At 39.3% G+C, this 11,103-nt stretch overlaps 1 protein-coding gene across 3 annotated transcripts in view; it reads left to right on the top strand.

The window, feature by feature from the left end:
- The window catches only part of cntn3a.1 (contactin 3a, tandem duplicate 1), an 81,534-nt gene that overhangs the window by 45,368 nt on the left and 25,063 nt on the right, over window positions 1–11,103 (top strand). For 2 of the 3 annotated variants that reach the window (XM_089010219.1, XM_089010202.1), the window contains exons 9-11: window positions 398–537; window positions 5,233–5,365; window positions 7,719–7,869. In XM_089010219.1, coding sequence (XP_088866345.1) covers window positions 398–537; window positions 5,233–5,365; window positions 7,719–7,869 — 424 coding nt within the window. The remainder of the gene's footprint in view (window positions 1–397; window positions 538–5,232; window positions 5,366–7,718; window positions 7,870–11,103) is intronic. The other variant, XM_089010211.1, reaches the window with a different exon arrangement.

Raw genomic sequence — 11,103 nt, 5'->3', positions numbered from 1 at the left:
AAGGCCATTAAATGGCAACTCAAAGTTGGACCACAATCCATGTTTTTGGGGTGTTCGTACTTCTACATATACCGCTGTACTTTTTCTTCGTTACAACTAATGGAAAATGACAGCAATCTTAATTCATTCTTCTTCTTGAATCATACCAGTTCTTTTTCCACTTTTGAGTTGCAAAATGTTGATGCTTTATATGGTTGTCTTTATTTATTTATTTATTTATTTATTTATTTATTTATTTATTTATTTCATCAAGTAAAAGCCAACCTTGGGTTAATTGGAAGTGCATTCATAATTTGTGTCCTTGGATGAAGAGTCTGAAGATGGAATTGCCTGCTTTGTCGATTAAAGTCTATGCGGTGACTTTGCATGCGTAGTTATTGCATTTGTTTTGTGACAGCTGCTCCTCATTTGACTGAGAAGCCCCCAGACGCTCACAAGACTATTGATGAAATGCTGGTGTGGGAGTGCAAAGCCAGCGCCAAGCCCAAGCCTTCATACCGTTGGCTGAAGAATGGAGAACCTCTGGACCTGACAGAGGTAAGAGACTTCGTACAAGTTCTGATTTGGATGCGTTTGATTTTGCTTAGTACCGCACAAACACGAGTACCAAATAACAAGATGAAACAAAAGAAGAATGAGACGCCAAGGATGCCAGATGCCGTCACAAAATCAAGTCCAAATTTGCGCAATGTTTGGCAAAAAAATTAAAATATTGACGATGATTCTAAACAACACGGTTTCCAAGTTTAGCTCTCTACCAACTGCTGTGATTCACATTTCCAGGCTTGGGTGTTTTATTGGAAAAAAATTGAATCAATGCCAAATCCATCCAAATGTTTTCTTGTAATTTTCCCAAATAACACTTTTTAATTAAAAGGTGTTTAAAATGAATGAATGAGTCGTCCGGCAAATACGATCAAAAAAGTCACCATCCATCCGTTCGTGTCAATTTGCAAACAAACCAGGCTAAGACCAACATCGATCAAGCAAACCACCTGTCTCATTTAATCGATGGCCAACAAAAAACTAGACATAGGCCAACCATTGAGCTATACCGTGAGTAGTTGTCCACCTAACTTGAGGAAATTTTACAGCGAGTTAGGAGCGGATGATCGAAAATTTCTTTTCCCCGCATTGACAAACATAAAAAAATGTTTTTGTGCCGCAGGAATGTAATTGTTTTTTGTTGTTTTTTGTCACTGAGACTAACAGTTCATCATTATTTTATTTTTTTTCATCATTATTTTTTTTTTTTATCCTGAAAACCTGACACCGTTGTTTGTATTCTCTTACGTTTTTGTTTCCTTTAACAAATTATGCTTAATGAATGCTATATTCGCATTGTACAGCGTGTTGTAAAAATATATGTTTTTAAATTCTTTTTGAAACGCCCCTCTTGAAATGATGTTCTCCAAAAACATTCATTATGTAGTTAATACTATTGTCGGGGACTGTGTTCATTAAAATAATGCGACTTTTGAGTCCGATCAAGGGTCATTTCACGCTTAATCAAACAAATCCCTCATGATCGATTTGTAAGTCCCATTGTAAAACTTCTTCAGACAGTCTGCCCGAGAAACATATTCTCTGTACATGTGACTCTATTAATGAGTGGAGGTGTTACAATTTTCCAAAATGCCAGCATCAACAGCAGCAGCTTTAAATCAATTTCCAAACCTAAAGGTCAGTGTTGTAGAGAGAGAAAGGGAGAGGAGGAAAGAAAAGCACTGTGGCGAGCATTTGTTATTTCTCATTAGAATGAATCAGACTCCCTCTCCCTCCTTTTTTCTCTGTTTTATCTCCCTTTCTCTTGGGTTCACTGTCTCAGTGGGTTTCTATCAAGGGTCTTTCGACGTATTCACTCCTCAGGTGCTTTTCTGACCCTCTCCAGAAAGAATAAAATGACTACGGGGGAGGGCTGTCACTTGAAAATGTCACCTTGGCAAAACAAGGAGCCACTTACTGGACTGTATTGTATCGTAAGAACGAACTTCAGTATGAGTGCGGAGCTTCAGTTAGAAAAATGGTCTGATGTGCATTTGGTTTGCTTTCCAAAGTCGGGGTGCGCCAACCCCCCTAATGGTTTGTTTGTTTTAATTTTGTTCTTATTTTTATTGATTAATTTTATTTATTGATTTATTTTTGTTTGTTTATTCATTTATGTGGGATTTTGTAATTGTTTATTCATTTATCTATTTGTATTTGTTTATTTATTCATTTATGTACAGTAAAGTCTCGTTATATCGATATTCAAAGGAGTCTGAAAAAATATCGATATAACCGGGACTATTGATATATCCGACCCTGTTTGCATGTAATTTTCTCCGTGCGTGCATAGAAATAGTATCGATATAACCGGGACTATCGATATATCCGATATCGATATAACGAGACTTTACTGTATTTGTTTTATTGACATATTTATCTATGTAAGTATTTATTTATTTATTTCAGAGCTCAACTTGCTTTGAAAAAAGACAGTTTATTTCTTTTTAATTGGGGCAGCGGGTGCACAAGGGCGGTGTGACCCCAACTCCTGCACTTTACACAGATCTCTTTAATCTCTGTCACCCCTTGGGCTCTCGTTCATCTATTCAAAGTCACAGTGACACTCTCTCTCTCCCGTGAACACGCAAATATGCCCCAAACCATGCAGATTGTTGTGTTTTATTTGGAAACTGCCGCTTATCCTCCTCACACAGGACACCCCCGGGCGCCAGGTCACCGGAGTGTCCATCATGCGAGTGAGCTTTAGATCTGGCACCGGTTTGAAGCTCCTCAGCTGTGTCACTGACAGACTTGAAGCAAGTGACTTTTCAAGTGTCAGCTCTGGAGTGATCCGAGATGACAGGCACACATTTGCCACACATCCATCGAAGCTAACGTTGGACCACTGAAGTCAAACACAATCTGTCCCAGAATGCTGGTTTAACTCTGTCGTTCTTATATTTCAAAACGGTTATTATTTGTGTAGGAAATAAAGTAGATATGTTAATGTCACCAGTGGTCACCAATCCAAAATGTTATATGAGCTATAGTGGACCAAAAAAACAAACAAACAAACAAAAATGTTTGTAGCAGTAAACAATTACAAGCCTCATAATGAATAAATTAGTGATATTAGCTGTCAAAATGACAAAGCTGGTTACAAATGCACAATGAGCCTTCATGATTGAATGTGTTCTTTCTCCTACAGCGCATCCTTTAGAGCAGGGGTTCATACGCATGCACTTCCACACACATGCACACACACACACACGCACGAATGCACACAGACACACATGCCATTATGAGCAACAGCAATAATGGCCTGATGAATGAGACATGGGGTGCACTTTTGCAAACTATCATAGCTCAGGTGTACTCTTTAAAAATGCTTCTCTTAGCCCTCCATAGTCCCATTTTTTGCCAGTACCCTCGGTGAATTGTATTGTTATTTACTTATTTATTTTTGCACATTGCCAGACAATGTGCAAAAATGCGTCCACTCCAGTGCCAAGATTTTTGTCATTTTCATTCAAATTGCGGAAGCCACAGAATATTAACTTTTAGGACTACATAAAGATGCAATAAAGCGTTACAAACCTTATACTCTCTTCTTTCATCAGTAAAAAACAGTTAATTCCTAGGTTATATGGGTCTGGAGTTATCTGAGCTTGAAATTGCAGTGGCTGTACAAGAAAACAATGCAATACATACATAGGTATTTGTTTATATTGCACTTTAACGACAGCTGAAGCGCTAACATGGACTAAAGGCAAATGCTGCCCCCTCATGGAAGGAAAAAACATTGCCAGGGTCTGACCAGCGCTTTATCTGCACACGCCGCACGCAAAAACAAAACCCAAACAAATTCGGGAATGGCGTTCCATGTCAAACTTTTCAATTCCTAAATAAATTTGGGAATGGCAGTGAATTAGTTAATTGGATTGGATTTGGATTGAATTTGCCTTTATTGGTCTTGCAGTAGAAAATTTTACATTTCACAGCAGCAAATATATGAAAAAAGAGGAGAGGAAAGGAAGAAATAGAAAACAAATACATGACCTGCTGAAAAGGCAGCTCCTGTAAAATGCTGAAAAACAATCCGCATCCGTTCCACACAGGATGTGTGTCCCTTGCTCTGACGCAATTCTCCGTTGACAGAAATGGTGACATAAAATGTCGATTTTGCTTATTTTTACAGCATTGGAAAAATGTTAATGCTTGAGTCGCATTTCTTCTCTTCCAGAAATTTGATTAAAATAAAAGTACTTTTATCTATTTCCCCCTTTTCGCATGTTCAAACATTTTTGAAAAAGCTAAATGGAACCACTAGGGCGGCGCTAAAGGGGGCGGGTGCCGACCCCGTTGTAAACACTCATTTTACATTACAAGTGATGACGCGTACTAATTAGCTAGCATATGTAGCTTCTGTCAGCCATCAATTGTCTGCGCTTCACCGTATCTGCAGTCGCTGCCATACATCATGAATCAGCTCATTCATTAGCATTTTATTGTTTTATTGTTTGTGTTTCGCATGCAGCGCATCTATTGTTGTCAGTCACATGAACTATCACAATTACAACAGTGACCTTTGTGTCGACTTTTTTCTTCATTTAAATTGCGTAAAATTACTTATCAATAAAGTACCGCCAGTAGTCAAGTTAAATTTGTTTCAGGTGTAATGTCAACCACAGTTTGATAATGTCAGCGCTATGTTAGGCGACGGGGGGTTGCACCAATTCACCACGGCTATTAAGACAAAAGAAAATTAGCACTCTTTTCAATTATTACCCCCCCTAAGTGTGGAAAATGTGCGGCTAGCACCTGAATTTAATCAGGCTATTCATCAGATTGAACCTAAACTGTCCAAATATAGCACTAATTACCTAGCTTGCGGTAAAGTGTGCTCTCGTATGAAAAATGACGATTTTGGGATGCCACTGTGGCACTAATTGGGCTGTTTATTAGTTTCCTCTCCGGATAGTTTACATGAATTCAAAGGTCACTTCAGCAAAGCAGTGTATCATCTGCATAGCTAATTGACCGCGTAGCCTGTTTGTCCGCCTGAGTTACATTCAACCAAGTTACGTCCAACTACAAAATGCTAGATATCCAATTTCTATACCATGGTACCTATTCTTAAGAATTTCTCTTTATGCGAAAATTTCAAGTTATGAAATGCCTCATCTGGAAAATATTGCGAATTGTTACGATACGTAACATACATATATATGTTTCTGTCTTTAGCAGGACCGGATTCAGGTGAATAACGGAGTGCTGACCATCAGTAGCTTAAATCTGGCTGACATCGGAACGTACCAATGCGTGGCTGAGAACAAGCATGGCAGAGTATTCTCTAATGCCGAGCTTCGTGTCATAGGTAAGAAGACTGTTGATCACCCTCAATACCTCCACATGAGTCGCTCTTGTGCTGTCAACATAAGTGAGTCAGAGCCACGCTTGGTAAAAATTAAACAAAGAAAATAATAATCAGCATTAGTTGTGATCATTTTAATCAGTTACCATTGCATCTAAATAATTAATGTTGCCACGTTTCGGAACTGTCCAAATTGGAGTGGATTGCAAATTCAAAAACGGGGATAAGATTTTGGTACCCCAAAAAGAAAAGGTTTATGAATCACAAACACAAAGCCAACAAAGTGCAACCCAGGATACTGTTTACAAAGGAGAAAAGAGAACAAACAAAAAGTGCTTTCAAAAGGCAAGGAATGAGAAACCATAAATCGTTGTCAAATAAAAGGACAAAACAATCCAAGACACAAGAATACAAAACCGAGACGACACAGTAATGACCCAAATATATATACGATATAACTATTTGGCAAAACTGAGGCAAAAATGAAGAACGTCTCGAAAATGGAAGCAATCTGAAATCGTTGAACAAAGGCTCAATAATCCACAGCTTTGTTGTCATAGCCATCTTGATAGCGTTTTCAAAACCGGTTCCCACAATGACAGTGACGATTTACAAAAAAATGGGTGTGGTATAAAAATCACGCGGGGCCATGTCGAATGAGTTGGGAGGTAGATGCAGCACAACAATCTTCTTTTTAGACAAGAAGATTGCAAACAAGTCATCATGCCTCACCCCCCTCACACTCTCCCATTCATTGAATGAAGCAAACACCACAGGATTTCCGTTGGTGTGATGATTGATTATCTGGCCCACACGTAAAGGCAAAACTCTTCTTTTAAAGAGATATCTTTGGCGGCAGCAGTCCTGGAGCTTTTCTGTCAGATGCAGAGAAGCTTTCTGCTGAGCATGACCGCATACAAAACAGTACGAGATGCCTTCTCGCTCACTCACCGGGGCACACCTCCTACAATGATTTATCATTTTTGGATCTCAGACAGTGTGATTTTGTGATCGCCCAATCTGCAATTTATGAAGGTGCCGTCCAAGTTTACCTTTCAGAAGCGGGATGACAGGTCATGCTGACCGTTCTGTTCTGAGTTGATAAATAAATACATACATACATACATACATACATACATACATACATACATACATACATACATACATACATACATACATACATACATACATACATACATACATACATACATATATAAAGGAATGAGTGAATGAATACAATACAATGCATTCTGATTTATATAGCGCTCTAACAACTGCTGAAGCTGTTACGAAACGCTTAGTATGGACATGAATGAATGAATGAATGAATGAATGAATGACATTGGAATGACCAGATTTTTGAATGGAATTTTGAAGATAATCTTAGATCTAAAAAAATAAGATTCCACCGCATATAGCTATATTTTACGTTTTAAGACTCGCGCTCAACATTCAGGAAGTCTTATTTTTGAGTTGGTGACGAGTCCTCACGTGACGTCAGAAAAGGACCGCCTCCTGACTGTAAAAAAGACGCATTGTAGCGTCTTTCCATCACGTCAATCCATTATGCTGTACTGTTTTTTTGAAAACCATGTGTTACATCCAAACGCCGCCAGCAGAGGGAGTCCAACCTCCATGGAACGAATTTATCAGCCTGTGGAAACGGGCTCATTCATTCCTCACAGCACGGTGGCCATTTTATTGCCTATTTTTGGGTGAGAGATTCCCCCCCGCCCGTTTGCCTCAAAATGACACTGAATAAATTCTTTAATCGATTGCAAACATGTATGCTTTCCTCTTCAGAACTATTTGAATCATATTCATAACTGGATGTGTAACAAGAAAGTATATTATCCGAATCTGAAGCCATTGTTTTTATTCTCCAGCAAGGCAAGACGTCTTGGCGTGACGTCACGAACTGGGGGCGGGACTTTGTGAAAATGCCCAATTCGCAGCTCAATTTTTTGCAGATTTTTGACACTTTAAGTCATTTTTATTGGTGTTTTGCATTAGAATAAAAATATACTGCGTGTTTTGGGTATTTTAGATTCTATAAAATGTTTTTCTGATGTCTGATTTATGTATTTATTCATACGTTTTTTTGTTTGTTTATTGGATTATTGATTTATGTATTTGTTTTGTTGACTTATTTGTTGACATGTCTATTTATTTTATTTGTTTGTTTATGTATCTATTTATGTATTTATTTATTTATTTAGTATTTTATGACATGTGTTTGTGAATTTAAACTAAATTGCAATACCATTTTTTTCATAAAAATGTCCCATCTTTACTTGCTTCGCTTCCTTCCTCTTATTTTTTCACTGCTCTTCCATTCCTTCGTGTCTCTTCTTAGCTATTGCCCCAGACTTCACCCAGAATTTGTTGAAAGCCCAAACCCTGGCCCGACAGAGTGGTGACGTCCTGATTGAATGCAAGCCCAAGATGTCACCTTGGGGTGTGATTTCATGGAGGAAAGGAAAAGAAGCCATAAGGGAGAATCACAGGTATCATGTTTTTTTCTTAATGTGTGATGAACAATCGACTGCTCTCCTGATCAAAGCAAAGCTCATCGACATGGTGGGGGGGGGGGGGTTGTCGACCTCACATTCATAGAAGTGAGCCCCAGCAAACACGATGCAAATTAAATATCCTAACATATTCAGCATGCTCCCTCTTTCCCTTACACGTTCCACAGTTTTTCTCTAACTTGATACTTCTAAGGCCTCCTGGCCATCCCACGCGCTGGCATTCAACACTGTTTACACAATGTAATTGACCGTACTATGATCCGTCCGCTCATTAGCAGTATGCAAATTCTGCAGGTTTTAACACCAGACAGATGATGATGATTGGATTTGGATTGGATTTGCCTTTATTAGTCTCTCAGTGGAGAAATTTACATTTCACAGCAGTAAAGTGATGAAAGGATTGAAAGTAGAAAAAGAAAATACACGAGCTGCTGGTAACGCAGCCACTCGTGGCGCCGTCTTGAAGACAAAAGAACAAAAAAACGACATAACAAATAATATGACAACACAAAGACAATATGACATCACAAACACACAGAGAGTCATTCATTCTTAAACACTTTCAGTACCCTGTATCTTACATGAAGCAGTTCTAGATGAAAGAGGAGATGATGATGATGATGATGATGATGATGATGATGATGATGATGATGATGATGATGATGATGCACAACAATGATGATGATGGCAGTCAATGAAACAATCCCCAAAAGGGCTGATAATGATAGACTGCGGATGGACATTCCTACCTCTGCGGTAGTGGATGTGGTACAGAAGGAGCCGGCTGGACGCCATGTTTTTTTTTTTTTTTTTTTTTTTTTTCAAAATCAGCGCGTGCGGATCAATGTGATACCTCGCTGAGCGGGAAAGACATGAAGATGAAGGGCTCTATTTTCTCAGACAGCTTGACTATAAAAACTGCTGCATTTTGACTTTCATGCAGGTGCAAGCTCCCTTTAGCGCATTTGGTAATTCGGCAGACCGTGCTGCACCAAGCTGGCGCGAGCACCACGTCATCGAACCACACGATTTTATCTTCATCCTTCAGTGGCCTGCTGCCATAGCTAGATTAAAGCAAAACAATATACTGTATTGTCAGTCCGCCGTCATTACAGCGTGCCTCATAATGCCTGTATGTTCTAATGGTACTTTCGTTGTAACCATTTCCAATAAAATGGCCGCCAACTATGGAGATCATATTCCTCAGACAAGCATAAATAAATAAATAAATAAATCAACTAATCAATCAATGAATCAATGATAAAAAAATATCAATATATAAATTAATAAATGCATACATACATACATACATACATACATACATACATACATACATACATACATACATACATACATACTTCTCAATATAATATAAGAAAAATAATATCAATGCATAACAATGTGTTGTTATTATTTTAGAAGCCGTGAGAGTACAAAGATGCAAATACAACCCACTTCTTGTATTTATTTGAGAATGAGAATGATTATAATAATACTGCATATTATAGATCTCTTTTCATATGTTATATTTTGCACTCCAAGGGACCAAAGGATCCAAGGGATGCTTTCCATTCTTATCCTTATCCTATTGTGCCTCCTCCAAAGGTGTCAAACACAGGTCGAAAACCCATTCATCAAAAAGTGTGCAAATCAGCCAGCGATGCATTTCCATGTTCATGAAATATTGTTGAATGTTCAGGAATGTACCGTCGGGAGACGACGAACACCTGCTGCAACATACGCCGATTCCCATTTTATCATTCCATTCGGGATTAATTGCTCAGCTGCTCAGCAGCTTCCCTTTACTCAAATATTCATCCTTGCCACAGTACGGCTTCTGTTGTCGTTCTATCTCACCTCCCCCAGGCCGAGATTTTGCCGGGACAACTGAAAGGCCAATCTGATAGTCGATGGCGATGCCAGCTCCAAAGACGCAGCGGTCGCAAACTCTAAGATGTTTATTTGAGGCCACATGCCAGCATCAGCTCTGAGATTATTTGTTGTGCTGTGAAATGATCAACTCACCTCGTCGTTTTATCCTCCTCTTTTACATTAAAAAGGAAAATGCAGCCATAAGGCTCTGCGCAATAGCACTCAAATGGCAAGATTTCCCATTCGAGTTTGTAGTGGGTGAGTTGCATACCAAATGTGGACTTTGACATGATTGCAGCATCTCTTGCAAGCCTATTCCTGCTTCCTCACTCGTTAGAATTTACTTTCCACTGCACGGAAATGAGGCTGCTCCCGAACGCTATTACAGCAGAAGCACAGCAGTAATCCATCCCACTGGCTGAACTAAAATACCCATAATTCCTTCTTAATCTTCCAGGATAATGTTTTCAAGGATGTGGAGCAGAGAGGTACAAACTAGCTAAGAATAAGGCACAATCTGATGTGTAAATAAAATCTTGCAACAGCAATTTTTCTTCTCTTATAGCGAGCGTGTCTAATGAGATGGCCTCTGCATTTACCGCTACTGTATGTATATGATGTATGTGTGCTTAATTTAAAGTGGCGACTTGATTTTACAGTATTTCCATGCTGACCACTGCCAGGAATAGTACCTGATAAATTGTAACACGATGCAGTTATTGTGATTCATTGATTTGTTCGTTTCGTTTATTCATTGGTTCGGTCACTGGTTCATTCATTTTGTGATCCACTTATCCTCACAAGAGTCGCAGGGGCTGCTGGAGCCGATCCCAGCTGTCTTCGGGCAGTTGGCGGGGGACACCTTGAACCGGTTGCGAGCCAATCTTCGTGCACACAAAGACAAACAACCATTCGCGTTCATTATCACATGCAAACTCCACCAAGGGAGTCCAGGATTTGAATTGAACCTGGTACCTGAGATCAACGCGCTAACCATTGGTCCACCGAGCCACCTGTATTTGCGATTGTTTTGGTAAATATATTATCCACAAGAGCAGATTCGTCGTAAATCTGAATTCAGGCCATGAAATACACCGATTGACGGAAATCCACGCCATTGCTCAGCTTCAGAAAAGAGATCAGTCGTGATTAGCTCATTACCTGAGTCTTGATCAACCGTGATGTCATTTTCACTTGACAGAAAGGAGCAAAATGGCCATCCCCGGTGGCTGCCGAAGGGCAGGTGGAATTAGCTGCCTAAATCGTACTGCGGAAACCGATTGCCGAGTTTGGACAAGATCATATTGTCATGATAATTTTGTGGTTAACTTACTTCTT

The sequence above is a fragment of the Hippocampus bargibanti genome, linkage group LG01, assembly GCF_051943395.1.
Source record: "Hippocampus bargibanti isolate YZ-2025 linkage group LG01, ASM5194339v1, whole genome shotgun sequence".
NCBI lineage: Eukaryota > Metazoa > Chordata > Actinopteri > Syngnathiformes > Syngnathidae > Hippocampus > Hippocampus bargibanti.
The sequence above is the reverse complement of the archived record's forward strand: the minus strand, read 5'-3'. Positions and strand labels throughout refer to the sequence as shown.